Raw genomic sequence first — 20592 nt, forward strand, 5'->3', positions numbered from 1 at the left:
TTGAAGAATCAGAGTTTATTTAGATGCCTTTGAAATGAAGTGCTTTGTGTTACAAACCTTATGCTGTGCTTTTTCTGTCACAAAAGCCACTAAGGGAGAGGATGTACTCATTCTCCATTTCCATCACTGGCTGTCTCAATCTTAAATTCCAAACCTATGTGATTCAAAAGAAAAATTGAATTTAACTTTCAGAATCTTAAATTTATAGAAAGTAATTAAACATGGTACAAGAAAATTAGTTACAATTATGGTTTGAAGGTTTCCACATAGTTTAAAAGAACTATTTGTTTAAAAGAATTATATTAAGATTATGTCTAGAAATACAAGATAGAAAATTGCTTACCATAATTTTACTAATTTTTGTTTCAGAATACCTGGTAATTGAATTCGTATTGACTTATCTAATTGACACATGAGAAAACTCAGGCCTAGGTTAAGAACTTAGCCTTATTATAAAGTGTGTTAAAGATAGACCTGATCAGACAAGAAACCATGTCCACTTTCGTTGAAGGACACTTTACTTTTGGGTTTATAATAGACCATTTACAGAGAATGACTTGATTTCCAGTAACTATTGTTGTGGCTCCTGTTGAAATTTCTGATATGCAATCTGGTCGAAACTTTTCTCATGTACTTGATAGTATAACATACACATTGGGTCCTAGTGATTATGTTTTATAAATATTTAAAAAACGTTATTTAAAAAATAATAAATATAAAAAAAAAACCCAAAAAACAAAAAAAAAACACAAACCCATTCTACTGGAATAAAAAGATGAGTGGCTACTTGAGTCTATGGTAGGGGTTGCGAATTGACTGGGAAGGAGCAGAAGGGACAAGATGACAAGATTCGTCTATATCTAGATCATGGCAGTGATTATATGGGCATATTATATGATTACATACTTTGTCAAAACCCGTCAAATACTTTCAAGGTGTAATATTTTATTGTATATAAATTACACCTCAATAAAAGTTATTTAAAAAAAAAATACATGTGTTCCAATGTTCATTGCAGCTTTATTTACGGTGGCCAAGACATGGAAACAAGCAAAGTATCCTTCGATAGATGAATGGATAAAGAAGATGTGGTATATATACACAATGGAATACTACTCTGCATAAGAAAAGACAAAATACTGCTCTTTGTTACAACATGGATGGATCTTGAGATTATTATGCTAAGTGAAAAAAGTCAGACAGAAAAAGTTGAGAAATATATGACTTCACTCATATGTGGGATATGAAACTGAAAGCAACAAAGGCACAAAACAAACAAATAAGCAAAAAGTCATAGACACAGACAATAGTTTAATGGTTAGCAGAGGGTAAGGGGGGAGGGGAAATGGTAGAAGAGGGTAAAGGGAATCAAATATATGGTGATGGAAGGAGAGCTGACTCTGGGTGGTGAACACACAATGGGATTTATAGATGATGTATTATAGAAATATGCCCTTGAAACCTGTGTAATTTTACTAGCATTTGTCACCCCAATGAATTTAATTTAAAAAAAAATAAAACGATTATATGAAAACTGCCTATTTTTATTACAATGGATTGCATTATTTTTATGGGAGCCGGTCACCAGCATTCACCAATAAGTGTTGAATCAATTTTGACCTCCTTTTTGGTAGTTCTAGGGCTTTTGGGTTTCTAGTATGTAAAGATTTGTAATCACAGAGAAGTGTCTGGACTTTCTGAGCAACAGAGATATCTAAAGCCTGACCTTTCTGTAACCAGAAGGCCATGCTCAATTATTCCTGTGCTCTTTACCGTCTATGGAACATTGTATTGATCTCTCAGTTTTTTTCAGCTTAGAATATTGACATAACTCTGAGGAGTCAGAAGCTATTTAAATATTTTCACAAATGCATTTCTGTCCCGTTTTCAATTTTTTTTTACTTTGTTTATGCCACTTAGCAATCAATCTGCCCGACTTTCTTTTTGAACATTGTGTATATAAAGATATAAAGAAATTCTCTATTTCTTTATATCATACTGACAATGATCTGGAAGGATTGTTTTCTCATTTTATGATCCTTTCATCTTGTTATTTGGGTTAGCAAGGAAGAAGCCAATATATTAGTGAATGCAGGAAACTTCTGAGTAATATCAAAAGTTCATTGTTTAAAGAAAATATTAGTCATGAAAGGATTGAAGACAGAAAGCCACAGGGTTATATGGCCCAAAGAGGGTTTAATGTTTTGTGTGTTTTGCAAAATAATTTTCACATACTTGAAAAGAAAGCCATTACAGATAGGGGATTTTAAGGAAATATTACTGTTTTCATGACATAAAATGTCACTTGCAACAAAAAGACATGTGGTTGTGGAAGATGAAAAGGGAGGAAAATAAAAGAAGATTTAATTAAAAATAACCAAAAGAACAAGAAAAATGAAAAAGCACTTGAAACTTCTGAGTATTTCCCCTGTGCCATCCACATTGGTCAGTATTAGTAACTGAATGTGGAGTGACATCTTCCTTCCCTGACTTTCACTCTTACATGGGTACCAAACTATGAGAAAAACACATTGTATGTGATCTCTGTACTTTGTGGTAGATTCAATATTGTACTCTAATTTTACTTACTTGTGGATTTTGGTCAAAGAAAGAGAAGGCAAGGAATAATAGAAGAAAACATAGAAACCATCCGTATTTATTGAGTGCCCACTATAAACAAGTTGGTACAACACACCTGCCCTGTTTCATTTAATCCTCAGTAGAGTGCTCTGACATGGTATGATTTCAGTCCCTATTTTACTAAAGAGTAAATTGTAGCTCAGAAAGGGTAAGTCATTTGCCGGAGACAGCACAGCTAATGAACAGGAGACGAGTTCACAAGTCAGCTATTTCTGCCTCTGAAACGTGTACTCATATCTATAATGCTGTGGAATGAGGAGTTGAATCTAGGAAAGACAGGAAAACAAGCCAAGAGAAATGAGACGTTTGCTATCCCTAGGATATTCATAGTATAGCAGGAATAAAACTGAGCACCTCAAGTTACACAAAGTTGCAAGCTAAATACCGGACATTTCATTAAGCATCAGTTTCATTTTAATTAGATCATAGGAGAAATTTCACTCAAAAATACTTGAAATTACTTTTAAGTTAAAACTGACATATATTAAGAGAAGAATGCACAATCTCCATGAATTCTTAACTTAAAACAAGTGCTTTCATAGACATTTTGAACCTGTAGTCACTGTGTAATTTACGCTGCTAGACTCTGGGATAAATTCATTCAATCTCATCTGCTGGAAGGATGCTTGGGTGGAACATTCTGAGAAGCACTCTACTAGAGAATGTCGTGGATATAACAAGTAGAAATTGGATTTCAGTTGTGATACTTGAATATATCATTGATTCCGTGAGTTTTCAAAGTTATCTATGATACCAGGAACTGTCTTTTTCTCTGTCACCTCTCTGCTTTTTAGGTCCTCCAACTAGATGTGCCTGGAGGCCTCTGACTAGCCTGCAATCCTTTATTCCCTCTCCATTTTGTTTGATTCCAGTTTCAAAGGGAGAATTATAAAATACTGGGTCTGTGTGTATAAGTTTGGATTAAAGCAAGATCCTGTTTGCTTTAATGACCTTTTTTTAGACTCCTCTCCCAAAATCATAAGCTTTCTGGTCCTCGTGTCTTGGATGCTTGATGATCCCTATGGCCTCGGGGTTCGAGCTTTTTCTTGTACCCGAAGATTTACCTCTTTCCCTGTCTCCGCTCTTTTCCTTGAATGAACGTTTTGCCACCCACAACCTATCTATCTATCTATCTATCTATCTATCTATCTATCTATCTATCTATCTAGACATATATTTTTCAATAAGAACAAGTATTTCTGTCAGCTACTTTTATTTTCTTCAAAACTTGACACATCTCAGTGTGCAATATTCTTTTTGTCAATAAGTTTCAAATCTACACACTTCTCAAGAGCATCTGTAAAATTTTGCTCTTGAAAAAGTGTAAAACCAAAATAGCATTTTCAAGGCATTATAGACCTTCAACCAATGTGGAAATAAAACCTTAATATTACTCCCAAATGCCAAGTTATTCGAGGTTATATATGAAATTCTTGACAGAATTACTATAAGACATACATTCATTTCCTTTACTTATTAGTAGAAAGCTTTCCTTAAATTTTCATGAAAATGGCATTGTTGTTTTAAGATTTACTTGTACATTATAGATAGTAAAGGTCCTTTAAAAAAATTCCAGCCTGTTAGTGTTTTCTGTTGTTTTCTTTTAGCTGTGGAGTTTTAAGCAGAACTATTTGAGTAGAATTTCAAAAGAATATCTTGGAGTTATCTTTGTCAAAGCACATATGTGGCTCGATTCCCAAAGGTGGACAGAGAGGGGCTGGTGGATTTTTTTTGCCAGGGTCGAGTGTTCTCCTTAAGTGAAATACCTAGACATTGACTGGACTTGTCATAAATATGGCTACCTGGCTATTGGGAGAGCCCGAATCCTGTGTCTTTAATCTTGGAAGCTTCAGGTTTGCCTTTTACCTGGAAACCAACCAGGGCTCTTCTCCATTTTCCTGACCTGTGTGAGATGCAATGTTTGTATGAGATCAAAGGAGTGGATGAAAAGAGCCCAATCACCCAAAGGCTAATGTTAGACCTATCACCTGATATTTTGGAGAAAGTATTTCCTGATCCTCAGACTATGGGAGTTCTCACAGTTATATACTCCTGGATCCCTTTTTCTGTTTCTGTGTAGTATTACCTTTTAGTACTATTTCTTTTCCCTGCTGCACACAAAGATCCACAAGGGTTGGGGTTATGTCTGTCTGATTTACCAGCATGTGCTCTAGTACCAAGTTCAGGTTCATTGGTGCTCAGTAAATATCTGTCACTGACAAATTAGGGCTTTCTAGATAACACGGGTGATGGAAGAGTTGTGAATAATTTCATATGAAGGGATTGTAAGTTTTAAACCAGAAAAAGAAAATATTTGGGGGCATGGCCGAAGAAATAAAATATTTGAAAGATAATCAGATGGAAGGAGGAAATGGCTAATGAAGCAGCAAGATAAAATAGAAAGAACAAGGACTCAAGAGTTAGACAGATCTTTGTTAGAATCTTGGCTTGACCACCTTCTAGTCTTAAGACAAAGAGCCACATGTTTTACCTCTTTGTTTCATCTGTAAGATGAGTATATTAATGGTAACCTCAAAGAAATGTCATAATGATTATAAGATCTGTTCGTTTAGCAGAGTGTTTCTCATGAGTAGTTATTATACTTCAAAATGTTACATGTTATTAGTGGCTATTTTTTTCTCTCAGTATAATTCTCAAGTAGGGAACTGAAGAAAAAAGATGAAAAGCTTTCACTGGCCAATTTCAACTCAATGTAAATCAGAACTTTCTAAAATTTGAGCCATGTTATATGAGAATGTATCATTCTGAGGCAGCATGCAAAATATATATGCAGAGAAAACTTGTTTTACAGGATGAAAGATGGTGAACCCTCTATGATTACATATTATATTTCCAAGTACACAAAACAGTTAAATTTTACGCAGCTATCCAGGGCAAATTGTATAATGTCTTTGTTTCTTTTTGTGTTTACCTCCACCACGCCCAACTGCCTGATATTTTAAACATCTTTTCTCTCCTTCATAGAAACCTCATTGAAAAACATTGATCAATTAAGCTACAGAAATCCAACCCTAAAAAAATGTAATAGATTTGACATAATAAAGATCGTATATTGTTTTTTTTGTTTGTTTGTTTGTTTGTTTCTTACTTGGAGATTCTCTTTTCATCCATCACCCTTGGCAGATAAAGGGTTAGATACAGGGGTGGCTGGTTAGCTCAGTTGGTTAGAGCCTGGTGCTGATAACACCAAGGTTGCTGGTTCTATCCCTGCATGGGCCACTGTGAGCTGCACCCTCCATAAAAAAAAAAAAAAAGAAAAAGAAAGAAAAAAGAAAAACAAACAAGAATTACATACATTAAATATTCTTAAACATAGTTTTAAATTTTCAAAGGCATAACTATAGAAATGGATCACTGGACGCGTGCTTTGTTTAACTGGGTATATTTCATATTTCAGTTTGGGAAGCAGCACATAGAGAACCTCTTCAGTGACCTGCAGGATGGGAGACGCCTCCTAGACCTTCTCGAAGGCCTGACAGGGCAAAAACTGGTACGTGACTTATTTATAAAGAAGTTCACATTCACCTTGGGAGAATTTCAAACCAGAAACAAACTCAGCATAGCACTGTTATGAGATCTTAGTAAAATTCACTAATTTACCAATTACCGATTTAACTAGCAATATAGGACCTATTCCTGAATAAAACAGTCGCACAATATTATTTTTGTTTTGGCATAGTCTATCATGCAGAACAAGAAAGTGAAAATGTTCAAAATATAATTTATGTCAATTAATAGATACTTGCTTTCAATATGTGGTATCTTTGTTATTGAATGTATTTTTATAAAGGCTTGTATGCATAATGACCTTTTATTTTGTTTTATTTTTAAGATTTTTTTTATTGGAGGGAGGGGTACAGGACTTTATTGGGGAACAGTGTGTACTTCCAGGACTTTTTTTTTTTTCCCAGAGTCAAGTTGTTGTCCTTTCAATCTTAGTTGTGGAGGGTGCCATTCAGCTTCAAGTTGTCCTTTCAGTCTTAGTTGTAGAGGGCTCAGCTCAGCTCCAGTTCCCGTTGCTAGTTGCAGGGGGCACAGCCCACCATCCCTTGTGGGATTTGAGGAATTGAACCGGCAACCTTGTGGTTGAGAGGATGCGCTCCAACCAACTGAGCCATTCGGGAGCTCAGCGGCAGCCATCCGGGAGCTGAGCGGTAGCTCAGCTCAAGGTGCCGTGTTCAATCTTAGTTGCAGGGGGCAGAGCCCACCATCCCTTGTGGGAGTCGAGGAACTGAACTGGCAACCTTGTGGTTGAGAGCCCACTGGCCCATGTGGGAATCGAACCGGCAGCCTTCGGAGTTAGGAGCATGGAGCTCTAACCGCCTGAGCCACCGGGCCAGGCCCTCATAATGACCTTTTAAGTTTACTTTATTTTTTATTGTGCTAAGAACATTTAACATGAGATATGGAAAATATCTCATCATATAAAGTTTCAGTTATGCAACTTGAATAAGTTCCAGAGAATGGCTATAAACAGTGTGCCTATAGTTAGCAATACCTTATTTTGCACTTAAAAATTGATTAAGAGGGTAGGTCTCATTTTAGGAGTAAATACAGCAGGCATCATAATCGTAGACTTTCTAAAACTCTACAACTGAATGAACTAATTAATCCATATATTGTAATGAATTATGCAAATGTTATTTTAAAAATTAAAGGACAAGATATGACTTTTGTGATTGACAGTGAGGGTTAGAATATGAAAGATGACTGAGGTCTGAGCTTCAGTGACGAAGAGAATTAAGATAATATTCACAGAAATTGTTTCCTTTAACCCTATTTGGCATTATATAACTTTGCTAGGCCCAAATCTCTTTTACACTTTCCTAAAAAGTCTAGAAATTAACTCGCTTATCTATTTTATTAACAAATGTCCTTATGCATGCTGATGTTTCTCTCTGTGGTCATGCAGTAACCCCCATTGGGCTGTAGAATGAAGAGATCATAACCTAAATAGCTTTTGTAAAGAAAACAAAAATGCTATCATTTTTCTTGAGGAGTGTCCAATTCGTGCTATGAAAGTCCTATGACAAGGACAATTAGCCCAAAGCACTTAAATTCATTATATTAATGCTTCACAGCTTGTGTTCATTTAAAATATTCAAACTTAGAAGTGAAATGTATAAACTGTTCCATTTGTAGTCCATTGTCAGTCTCTCTTCTGGGCAGTAAACATTGTTTCATTTTGTTTTCAGCCAAAAGAAAAAGGATCCACAAGAGTTCATGCCCTGAACAATGTCAACAAGGCACTGAGGGTCTTGCAGAAAAATAATGTAAGTGGAGCCCTGGACAGAATCTGGGTACCGAGAGATAGCAGGCTTGATGTCTGAGTGAGGCCTTTGACCCCAAATGCAGAGCAAAGCCCCTCAAGTTCTCTTATAAATCAAAGCAGTTATTATTAAGAGCACATGTTCTAGTTCATGTGTGTCTGCTTATGGTTAATGTGATTCAGGAAGTCAATGCATGCAGCTACAGGGGGCAGAGAAAGGCATGGCCGAGCCCGGATAGGCAACTCCATGTTGTGTTCTGATTTTACTCCATGCAGTTATGTTTGGTGGACAAATCCTGAACTCAGTTCCTTTTTAGCCGTGTTCTGTGCAACAAGTGGCTTTTACTAGGCGATATATATATATATCATGTATAAAGTGTGTTCAAACATGATAATGATAATTTGTTTGGATTCAGTCAACATTTATTTGACGCCACATCCAAGCATGAAAGTTACAGAGAAAAACCACTATTTCAACTCATAGTAAGAACTGCAAATTTGTTTTCCGTTCATCTATGTTTGATTAAATTTAGATTAAAATGTGTGTGTGATATTACAAAAAGTCAACAATCTTAGCTAAATAAGTGTGGAGATTAAAGGAGTTCTTGTCTCCTCAGAGTGACATTGAGATTCCTCCCCTCTGTCGTGGCATTGGAGGCAGTTCTCCTTTCTTATTAACTTCCCACAGTCTTTCTAATCAACCAATGCCTTTACCAGGCACGTTTAGTACCTTCCTAGTTACAGCTCTCTTTCAGGGATAAATTCAAACAAATTGATCATATACTCTTGAAATAATCATAATCAGTGATAGATAAGTAATGATGTGTACTCCCTCAAATGTTGATCAGTTCACGTGGGAAATGGAAGGAAAAGCTCTGCAGCATTTGGTTGATTTTCAGAATTTGGGTTCATTGTCATAATTAACCTATGGAAATTACAGAAATATTATGCATTTTTATTATTTTCTGAAGTGATTGACTACATTTTCAAATTTTCTACAGGTAGAATAAGATGGTCTATAGAATGTTTGCCTCAGTATTTAGTCTGATAGAACCTTTTGAAAGATCAATTTCACGTACATTAAGAAAACTGTTTGAAGATCCTGGGAGTTCACACAAAGAAAGTGTCTTTTTACATGTCAATTCCCCATATTCCATTATATAATATATAATCAAGGAAAACAGCAGAAAATTCTAAGAATTATTAGATTCAATTTATTTGATAGTTGATCTCTACCCACCAAGAAAATGTCAGATTAAAAAAACGGGGTCTTGGATCTCCTATAAAATAGTAGAGTAATGTAGCCATGGATTTTGTTTAATAAGAGCTTTGGATTTTTTGCATAGATTATTGATTATGAATCTGTGGATTTCCTCTATATGTTATAATTATTCATTTCAGAATTTTGAATGCAGGGACAAAAGAAATCCTGGCAACAAAACAGAGAAACCGTAAAAGAAAATCTCTGTATCTTTGGGAGAACCAAATATTTCTTAGATGTGAAACCAAAGGCATGAGTCAAAAAGAAAAAAGTTAACTTGAATTTCATCAAAATTAAAAGTTGTTCCTGTGTTCTGGATATAAGTCCTTTATATTGCCATTATATTTTCCATCTCTGTTGATTTCATTGTTTTTCAGTGGTGTCTTTTGATAAAGATAAGTTCTTCATTTTGATGTGGTTCATTTTTATAAATGCTCATTTTATAATTTTGTGAAAATATTTGCCTTCCCAAAGTCATTATGATATTACATTTTGTTGTTACCTAAATAAGCTTTATTGTCTTACCATTTGAATTTGGATCTATATTTCACCTGGAATTGATTATTGAATTCAGAATGAGGAATGGGTTAAGATTCAGGTTCTTTTTTTCATTTGGCTGAAAAACTGACACAACACCATTTATTAAAAAGAATGTTGCTTACCTATTGCTGTCCAATACCAGGTGTGTCATAAAATTTTGTCGATGCATACGTGGTTCTATTTCTGGACTTTAACTAACTTCCATTGCTCTATTTGTCCATACTTGCACAAAAATCATGCCACATGGATTACTGCAGTTTTATAATACATCCTGGTATCTAGTGGACTAGGTTCTTCCACTTTTTTCTTGTTTTGTATTTTCTTGGTTGTATTGATCCTTTGTATTTCCCTATTCATCTTCTTAATTTCCACATAAATCCTGTTTGCAATATGATCAACATTGATTTAAATCTATACAATTGAATATTTGAGGTCTCTCCTATGATTTTTCCTTATAGTTGTTTTTTAATTTTAGGTTTAACATCATGAGAAAATGAATAGAAAAAAATGGGCAAAAAACTTGAACTTCAGAAAAGAGGATGTGCAAAAGTCCAAGAATAATATAAAAAAAGTGTTCAACCTCGGCAGTAATTGGGGAAATTTAAATTAAAATTGCAATGAGATGCTAATACAAACTTAGAAAAATGGCTGAAATTAAAAAGACTAATAATGCCAGCAATGAAGCTATGGGCTAACTTGAATTCTCACAACTAACTGGTGGGAATGCAATTCAGACAACCATTGAAAATGGTTTGGCATTATATACTAAATGTGAAAATGCATAATACTTATAACTCAACAATTTCATTCTCAGGCATATCACTAACAGAAATACATTTCTGTTTGCCAAATATATATCTACATCTATATCTATATCTCTATATATATATGAAAATGTTCATAGCAGCTTCATTTGTACTAACCCAAACTGGAAATGACTGTGGTATATTTGTGATGTGGGAGAGTTTTGAGTGAGTGTCAGGATCATGTCTTGTGAAACTGAAGAATGGAAGCACGGACCCAGGGAAAGGTGAGGAGTTTTAAAAAAGAGGATAGTTTATTAAAAGCAAAGCGTCAGAGCTTCCAAGGGGGAGGGGGTCCCAAATGGGGTGCCCAGCATTGGGCAAAGGCTCTTATTCTTATATCTTCTCTTACTGGTTTGAAATTTGTCTACCAGGTTTGTTCTGTGTCCATCCTGAGGGGATTAGCAAAATAACCCACTCTCATCTATCAGATCTGCTCCATTTGTCAGGCCAAAAGGAATTTTGTGATTAACCTCAAGGCACTGTTACATTTTGTACTGGAGGAAGGAGTGATTTCAAAACCTGGAGTTCAGGATATGGCTGCCTTTGTTTATTCCACCAGGGACCTCCCTGGCTACCTAACAACATACTAACTAAACTGTCTCATTTGCATGATATGATATTATAAAACAATGAAAATGAACAAGTGATAGCTACCCACAATACACAAAATGGATCAATCTCCTCAAAGAGAGTCAAGCAAAAGAAGTGAGGCACAAAAGTTTACCTACTATGATTGTTACCATTCAAAAGGTCTTGCTGCTCGCTACATGAAAGCTAAAACTCGAGAGGTGAGGTTCGTGTAAAGCAAAGCAGGTTTTATTCCAAAATGCCAGCATTAAGGAAAGACAGTGGACTCCCTGTCACTAAGACTGCTTTTCCCCTCTTAATATTGCCAAAAGGTTTTATAGGCAAGGGAGGAGTGGTGGAACAAAGGAAGGAGAAGTTGGCCAGGCAACTCTGGGGGTAGAAAGTGCTTCCTAGAGGCTGGTCAGCTCCAGGGTCAGGAGTGAATCCCATACAGATGCAAAAACCTCTCCCAAGTCACTGGGCCAGGCACTGCACTCCACAGCACAGAAGTAAACAGAACCATTGAAACTGGTTGGTGTGCTTAGTAAATGCATAGCAAACAGAGTTATTAAGGTTTTGGCAGGAGAGGAGTAAAGAAAAAAAAAAGTTCAAAAAGTCCCAAGCCAAACCACTGTCAAATTACATGAGAAGTTTAAATATAAAAATAGAAGGTATAGGGTCACTGTTACATGATTTCTTTTAATTAAATTTCAAAACAGGCAAAATGGTTTCATGGGAAGTCAGAAGGGTAGGTACATTTTGGAAGGAGTGAAGCAGTAAAATGCTTAAATGAATCTTCTGAGGTGTTGAAAATATTCCATGTTTTCACCTGGTGGTTGTTATACAGAATATTTGCTTTGAGAAAGTTTATCAAGCTTTACACTCAAGTACACTTTTCCGTATGTATACTTCAATTTTTAAAAACAGTTAAGAGGAACCTATGAAATCAAAGTAAACCTGACCTTATAACCTCTCCAGTACCAAACAATGGCCGATTTCTCAATTTGACTATAGATCACCCTGTATTTTCTGAAGAAATTGTTTAATGAACTGTGATAAACAAATATATAAAATTAGAATGTGACTAATGCAATTGATGTAGGATATTTTCTTTGTGCCGGGATCATGTCTCTTGAAACCGAAGAATGGAAGCATGGACCAAGGAGAGGAGAGGAGTTACAAACGAGGATAGTTTATTAAAAGTAAAGAGTAAAGAGTCGCAGTTCTAGGAAAGAGAAGGGTTCCAGACTGGATTGCCCAGTGATTGAGGCAAAAGTTCTCACTTTTATACCTTCCCTTGTCTGCTTGGGGAAGGGGGTTGGATCCTTCTAATGAAATTCTTCTGTCAGATTTGTCCCGTTTGCCCACCTTAAAGGGATTAACGAACCCATCCCTCAGATCTGCTTCTTTGTATAGCCAAAAGGGATTTATGAGATAATTTATTAACCTCAAGAGGCATTCTCATATCTTTGTCCTGTAGTGAAGGAGACATTCCAGAACCTGGAGTCTCAGGATATGGCTGCTTTTTGCTTATTCTACCTGTTTACCTAAGAACATGCTAACTAACCTGTCTCAATCCCCTCTCTGAAGACGTAACCCTGACTGCCTTTAGGGAATAGGGGCGATGACTGCTCTGGCTACTTGAGGCTGAGGAGCGGTGTAGAAAGAGACCGGCAGCTAGGGCTTGTGCAGAGGTCTAGCTAAGGGTCCCCGGCAGATGAACAAGTCCAGGTGAGGATGTTGTTGTCCTGTAGGCCATCATAGCCAAGCAGTGGGTAGTCTGTGAGCTGAGACGCATTGGAGGCAACAGCATGAGGTAATACCTATAATAATGCATAACAGAGAAATGAGAAGTTTCCTCAAGTCCCGCTAAACTGGGAAGCCAGGAAGTAAGGAAGGCAAAGAACCTTGTTTTCAGTTTAATATTGGAAACTGTATTATGAATGTGTTGAACTTTATCTTTCATTAACTGTGAGTTATCAGAGCGATTGAAACAGCATAACCCTTTAAACTTTTTACATCCTTGATTGTGTTTGAGAAGTAGATCATCTATGGCAGCTCTGTTTTTGAGAACTGTTTCTCTGACCTGCACTAACTCTTGTCTCATGGTACGGATAGCCTGTGAGGTAGTGTTGAGGGCCTTTGTTATTGACCAAGCTATTTGACTAATCTTTGCATTTAAAGCAATGGTTATAGCAGGTAAGACAAAAAGAGACAAGGGTACATACCCAGCAGGGCTGAATAAATGTATATCGCTGTTACAGCTGGATCCAGAGTAAGTTTATCGTGATGTTTAACCTGATGAGGCTTTTGGGGTCAGAAGACAGTTAATCTCCTGAGAGAGCAGGGTCCCCCGGTGCTGTAAGCTGGGAAGTTATCCTCCCATAATGAGAAACCATCTAGCCGGCAATTTGACATGTGCATTAGAATTCATAGAGGTGGTAGAGCTACAGTTTAAACTGTTACCGCCTGAAAGATTAAATCACTGGTTGGAGCGCCTAGTGAAATTAACACATTGATTAGCCAGAGTTACGGCTCTTTTTCCTTTACTCAGTTCTAGTGTTTGGATGAGAGCTATTAGCTCAGCCAGTTGTGTGCTGGCCCTAGAGGGAAGGCTTGTATTTTCTAAGATATTATAGAGTAGAGCATATCCAGACTTTTGTATGTCATTTTCTGTAAAAGAGCTCTCATCAGTAAAGAGCGTCCAATCTGGGTTGTCTAAGGGTGTTTCTTGTAAATCTGCTCTAGCAGTATAGGTTTGCATTAAAACTCCTTGGCAGTTAATTCTTCCTCCATCTCTGGGAGGAATGTGGCAGGATTAAGGGTGGAGCAGGTCTGTATTTGGATTACAGGACTTTCTAATAAGGGGGCCTGGTACCTCTGGGGGTGGCTATCAGTGAGTCAGTGACTATTATTAGCATTTAAAAGCCCTTGAATGTGATGAGGGGCAAAGACAATTAAGTCTTGTCCCATTGGTTAACTCTTGTCCCATTGTGAGCTTGGTGGCTTCAGGAAACAGGAGGGCAGCTGCAGTTATGCCCCAGAGGCAAGCTGGCCAGCCCCATGCTAGGAGATCTAGTTCCTTACTTAAAATAGCCTACTGGTTGTTGTGAGGGTCCCCTGGCTTGTGTTAGGACTCCTAAAGCCATTCCCTCTCTTTCTGTTATATATAAATGAAAGGATTTTCCTGTAGGAAGGCTTAAGGCTGGGGCACTTAACAGTGCTTGTTTTAAAAGACTAAAAGCTTGTTCTGCCTCTGAGCTCCAAAGTAGCAGATGAGTATCTTTAATTAGTTGTAGTTTGAGTATCTTTAATTAGTTGGTAAAGGGGGCGGGCCATTTCTCCATATCCCAGGATACATAGGCAGCAGTAGCTGGTAATGCCTAGAAAGCCCCTTAATTGTTTCAGGGTCTTAGGTAGGGGATAGGTAGAGATGGGACAAAGTCTGTCCTCCTCTTGGGCCCTAGTCCCTTCAGAGATAATTAGCCCAAGGTATTTGACAGAAGTCTGACACATCTGGGCCTTCGCCTTGGAAACCTTGTAACCCGTAGAGGCTAGAAAATTTAGAAGGGCAGTAATGCCTTGGCTGATGAGGTCTTCAGATGGCGTACACAATAAAAGATCATCAACATATTGTAAAAGAGTACAACTGTTATAGGCAAAATCTGCTAAGTCCTTAGAGATGGCCTGTCCGAAGAGGTGTGGACTATCCCTAAACCCCTGAGAGAGGACGGTCCAGGTGAGCTGTGAAATCTGGGTCCTCAAAGTCAAAGAGATATTGGGAGTCAGGGTGCACAGATATACAGAAAAAGGCATCCTTTAAGTCTAACACCGTGAACCATCTGGCACTTTCAGGTATTTGGGCTAGGAGAGTGTAAGGATTTGGAACTACAGGGTGTATAGGAATAACTGCCTCGTTGATGGCCCGGAGGTCTTGAACCAATCTCCATTCTCCATTTAGTTTGGGAACCCCTAAGATGGGGGTGTTGCAAGGGCTGTTGCATTCTCAAAGGAGCCCTTGTCGTTTGAGACTAATGATAGGTAGTAGTTCTTTCCGTGCCTCGGGTTTCAGAGGGTATTGTTTCCGGCAAGGAAATAAAGTGGGGTCCTTCAGATGAATGAGGACTGGCGCGGCCATTAAGGTACAGCCAATTGTCCCTTGTGATGCCCAAACATCCGGGTTGATATTGGTTTCTACTACTGGGAGGCAGCTAGGAATATTCCAGGGGTTAGGAGAACAACAGTTCCCATCACCGTCATAATGTCTCTTCCTAATAGAGGAGTAGGGCTTTCTGACATAATTCAGAATGAATGGGAGAACATTAGGTCGCCCCATATGCAGTAATTGGCTTGTCCGCAACTCTGTGGACAGTAACATGTCTATTGGAGAGGGTTCCTTATATTTTTGAAGTGACTGTTGAACTTCTTAAGTTAACATAGGAAATAACAGAATTGAGGTTAGAATCTTAAGCAACGGGCAGCAGTTAGAGCCAGGGCTTGGAAGTCTTTTGATAAAACTTTTCTAGAGTGCTTTTTAAATTTAATTTGTTTATTTTACATTTTCTTTAAGGTATAGACCAATGATAAGAAACAGGCTGAGTAAAATAAGCCCAAATCTGGTGCCTGTCTTTATCTCTACAAGCAAGCAGCTTTCAGAGGAAAAAGGTCCAGAGTGAGCAGTTGAGACAGAAGGCTTCTATATCAATTAGGAAATTTATAGGCTTACCGTCACGTCAGGGTCACCCGCAGTTTTACCCCGTGATGAGAACAGCTTGGGAGCCACCAGGAACTTCAGGCCCAACAATGATGACAGCCATTTTTGGTGAGGGAGTTGGTCCCTGCTCCCTTCAGAACAAGGGGTACTCCCTCCTCTAGTGCTGTTTAGTCTGTACAGGGGGCATGGCTGTTTTGGAGGACTAAGACACTCATTCCAGTGGTCTGGGCTTCCACATCCAAAGCAAGCTCCTTTATCTGGTGTTTTCTCTCTGGGGCTTTTGGGGTGCCTTGAGGTGGCTTCAGCCCTGGGTTGTCTATAACTGTGGCCAAAAGTCCGTCCTGTCTCTGGTCTCATCCTCTGGTCTCGCTGTTCCTTTATTTCTCGTTTTTCTGTCTTGGCTGTTAAAGATATTGAAACAAATTCCTGGCCTTCTCTAGGATCTGAACGTCTTAGGGATTTTACAGTGGCCCAGAGCCATTAGAATTCCCTGTCAGTTAGGGGAAAATATTAGGCTAAGCTTCCATATATTGGCCTATAGCTGATACCGAGGAAGGTATATGAACTCTAGCAGTTCTACAATATAAACATTTACTTAGCTATTAGCAAAATTTAGTTTTTAGATTTAATTTTTGAATAACCAAGGACCTGATTGAGTAAATATAAAGCATAGAAAATTATTTTGGTGACATATATAATCTTTGCTTTTTTAGGCAGAAATCTTTATCATAATGTCAGTAGTAGACCAATAGTCTAACAAACTTTATCTTAGTAGAGAGAGAAAGCTTAACTTTTATTTTGTACCAGCTTACTTTTGAGATTTAATAGTTAATTACATTTAGTTTAAATATATATAAAACTCTCAAAACTTCTCACAAACTTTCTACAACTTTCCCAGTCCCTCTTAGTTTGTCTCTTTTCACTTATTCAGAAATAACCATCTTTAAGACAAACTGCTTTCTTTCAGTACCTTCAAAAATACATTTCCATATCTTATACCTTCCTTGAAAACACACACCGTTTTCTTCTATTTTAGAATCCACAACCTTCAGAACCTTAATTTTTACTGACAACCAAAATCAAGCAATTAGCATTTCCACTTGCAAATCCAGGAATATATTTAGTAACCTTCAAAAGCATAGGCTTTTGTCATAAAATATAAGATATATTTATTAACAGATCTCAATGTATCTCTTAACATTGCTGTAACAAGAAGCCAGAAATAGATGAACTTAGATCTACCTAATAATTAACACCTCAGCATTTTGCTATTTTGAAATACCTAGATATTTAATAATTTTTATCATTTAACACAACTTAGTAAAATTGAAATTTTAAGTTACCAGTAGATGGTGAGAAACCTTGTCTAAACATCCACACTATATTATTACTGAAAAGTTTTATCTGTTAACATTTTATTAGTTCCTTACTCTATGAGATGCCAAAGTAAATAAGCCAAGCTATTTTCTTGACAAATTCTGCAACAGAGATAACATAATTTTAAAAGTAGGCTTATTTAGAATGTTAGTACTCTGGGACTCCAATCTAAAGGTGATTTCCCTTAAAATGAATCCCACTGCGGGTGACCCTGCAGGATTTAGAATTAGAGCAGCGGAGTAAGGGGCGGGGTCTGGCTCCAGTATTTAGCTGCTTGGTTTTTCAACGTGCCACTTTTTTCCTTTAGTTACCTCAGCGTCAGACATTCCTGTTTATAGGTGGGTTAGGAGATGGGTGGAGCTCCTTTTTTTTCCTGAATTATCAGTTTAGTTCCTTTTTTTTTTTTTTTTTTTTTAATGTCCCCAATGAGGGTTTCTAGAAACCTGGCATATCTGGCCATCCCTTTTATAAAATAAACCTAACTGTAGGATAGTATTATAGTTGTTGCTTCCCTCAGGAGGCCAGGTTTCCCTATCTTCTAACTTGTATTGAGGCCAAACCTCAGAACAAAAGACCAAGTGCCATTTTGCAGAGTCTGAGGGTCAAATTTGTCCCAATGTTTCAAGATGCAATTCAGGGGGGTGAAGGCACATGAGGGCTGATTGCCCAGCTGAAAGGGAGGAAGAACAGAAAGGCGTCCCTTTGCAATTCATCTCCCACAACTTGGTCTAGAGCGTCCCCTAGACGCATGGACCACGGACATCGCACGACTGATTCTGGGGCGAGTGGGGACACACGGCGTGCCAGGATTAGTCGTGCTTACCCGGGCGGCCCGGCCCGTGCCTCCGGTGGGCGCCTACCCAAATCCATGTGCATGTGTGTCCTGCCTCAATGTCTGACGCTGGCTTACAGGCCAATAAAGGCTGTGGCCAATAATGAGGTGCTTTAAAGTGGAGGGAGTATATACTTAAAGCTTGTAGGGAAGGCAAACGGCCTAGGCGAGAGCAAGTGGAAGGAGGCCCTGAAGCCCAGCATGTGAGGGGGGGACAAAAAGAGATATCTGAAGCCCCCAAAGGCTTCGGACAAGGCTGTTTCCTTAAGGAAAAGCGAATCCGGCATATGTTGGTCCTCCTTAAAAACTTCTCCTGGCAGTGGCTGCTGTGGCCAGGCTGTGGTGGCCGGGCTGGCGGTGCTCTGGAGGAGCCGTGCTCTTGTAGTCCCTCCTGGCAGTTGCTGCAGCCGAGCCACGGGGTGGGTGGAGCGAGGGGGCAGAGAAGCCAGGCAGTCCCCAGAAGAGGACAGCGACAGAACAGAGGAGATGGAAAATCAAGTCTCCAGAGAGACATGATGCCATACAAACACAGATCTTACTGGTGTTTGGATTTGTCTTGAGACCGGCAGGTCTTAAATGACCTGTTTCAAGACCAGGTTATCCTGTCACAGGAGTTTTCAAGCAGCGGACACCCTAATGGCCATGTAGCTGTCTGACCCATGCCCACAAAGGACGGCAAACAAAATAAGTATAGGAAAGAGAGCGAGATTTTAGGGTCCCCTCAAAGAGGCTTACCTTCTGGCTGGCTTGTCAAAATATGTTACCGGAGAGTGTTGAGGAGGTCTTACAGGGAAGGGACCCTGGAGCAATGTCTAAAGAGCTAGGGAGAGATAGTGACAGGATGAAAAGAGCAGCATGGTTGGGGGAGACATCCCACTGGCACCCTTACGGGTGGTCGGGCTGGGAAGGGACCAGAGAAACCTTTGGGACCCACTGCAGAGTAGCAACGGCCAGGGTCCCTCAGTTGTCTGCAAAGGCCCACAGTCCTGGCCGTGTACCAGCATTTAACCTCCTAGCAGAAAGGAAAAAGGCAGCAGAGGAATCGGAAAAAGTAGCCAAGAGGGAGAGGGAGAGCCTCCAAATGGCACCCTTTCGGGTCCTCGCATCATTCTTGGGCTCTCCTTACAAGAGAAAGCAGTGGGACTGGAGACCACGTTCCCCTGGCTCAGTGCCGGAGGGGATTGATCAGAGCCCTTCCGCAAAGCCTTTACCTCCGTGGCTTAAGGTCGGCAGCTGCGCTAGTCGCTTTTAATGGCTAACGGAGGCCCGACATTTGTGTGACAGGAGAAAGAGACAAAACGTGATGAAAGCCCGTAGGTGACCAAGTAAAAAGGCACGGATAATATTTACCTCTCCTTCAATCCCGGACAAGCCCCCAAATGATGTGGGAATATTTCACTGTGAATCCCCAAATGATGTAGGGGATTTTTGACTGAGTGCCAGGATAGTGTCTCATAAGACCAAAGAATGGAAACACGGATCCAGGAACGGCAAAGAGCTTTAAAAAGAGGATAGTTTATTAAAAGTAAAGAATAAAGAGTTGCAGCTTTCGGAGTGAGAGGGGATCCTGACCGGGGTGCCCAGTGATTGAAGCAAAAGTTCTTACTTTTATGCCTTCCCTTGCCTGCTTGGGGAAGGGGGCTAGCTCCTTGTGATGGAATTCATCTGTCAGGTTTGTCCTGTTTGCCCACCCTAAAGGGGTTAACGAACCCATCCCTCAGATCTGCTCCTTTGTATAGCCAAAAGGGATTTATGAGATAATTTATTAACCTCAAAGTGCATTCTCATATCCTTGTCCTGGAGTGAAGGAGACATTCCAGAACCTGGAGTTTCAGGATATGGCTGCCTTTTCTTTATTTCACCGGGAACCTCCCTGTTTACTTAACAACATGCTAACCAACCTGTCTCACAATTTATGGATAATTTCTCAGAAGGTCATATTTCTTACCAATTACAGAAAACTTTGAGAACCTTCTATTGTTTCAGCAGGGAAAGATCCCAAAATAAGGCTTTAAATTTGAGAAGGAGCCCTTCAAGAGCAGATTTCCACAATGTTTCCATTTGAATCAGGGCCTTAATGTGGAACAGCAGAAAACTGAAGGGTCTGTGTTAAAGGACAGAATCTCAAATAAAACATTTTCAAGTGGAAGCCAACACCTAGAGTGAAATAACCTTTACCTGAATTAGCCCCAGGCCAACAGACACAGAATACAAATGTTTAAAGGTAAATTTATTATCACTTTATTCTTCTCAATTATTTTGTAGTGAAAGAAAGTACAAAAGAAATGGAAAATATTCCAAACGACATGCTTATTAGATTATTACCATAATAAACAAACATGCAATTAAATCAAAGAGAATGTTCAAGAGCAGGATTTTTTCCTAGATGGGCTTGGGTTTTCTATATCAGATGAATAAATGAGCTTGAGGCAGGATATAAATAAACCAACACATTAAATAAATAGTAGGTAGGACTATTGAAAAATTTCCTTTTAAAAATCACAAATTCTAACATTAGCATGAACAATAGGAGGCCTTGACTGGAGATTTTGCATAATCATATCT

At 38.7% G+C, this 20592-nt stretch overlaps 1 protein-coding gene across 6 annotated transcripts in view; it reads left to right on the top strand.

Annotated features, from left to right (window-relative positions):
* The window catches only part of DMD (dystrophin), a 2143628-nt gene that overhangs the window by 465987 nt on the left and 1657049 nt on the right, over positions 1–20592 (top strand). For all 6 annotated transcript variants that reach the window (XM_033109718.1, XM_033109734.1, XM_033109713.1 and 3 more), the window contains exons 3-4: positions 6059–6151; positions 7857–7934. In XM_033109718.1, the coding sequence (XP_032965609.1) occupies positions 6059–6151; positions 7857–7934 (171 nt within the window). The remainder of the gene's footprint in view (positions 1–6058; positions 6152–7856; positions 7935–20592) is intronic.

This window comes from Rhinolophus ferrumequinum, chromosome X (genome assembly GCF_004115265.2).
Source record: "Rhinolophus ferrumequinum isolate MPI-CBG mRhiFer1 chromosome X, mRhiFer1_v1.p, whole genome shotgun sequence".
Lineage (NCBI taxonomy): Eukaryota > Metazoa > Chordata > Mammalia > Chiroptera > Rhinolophidae > Rhinolophus > Rhinolophus ferrumequinum.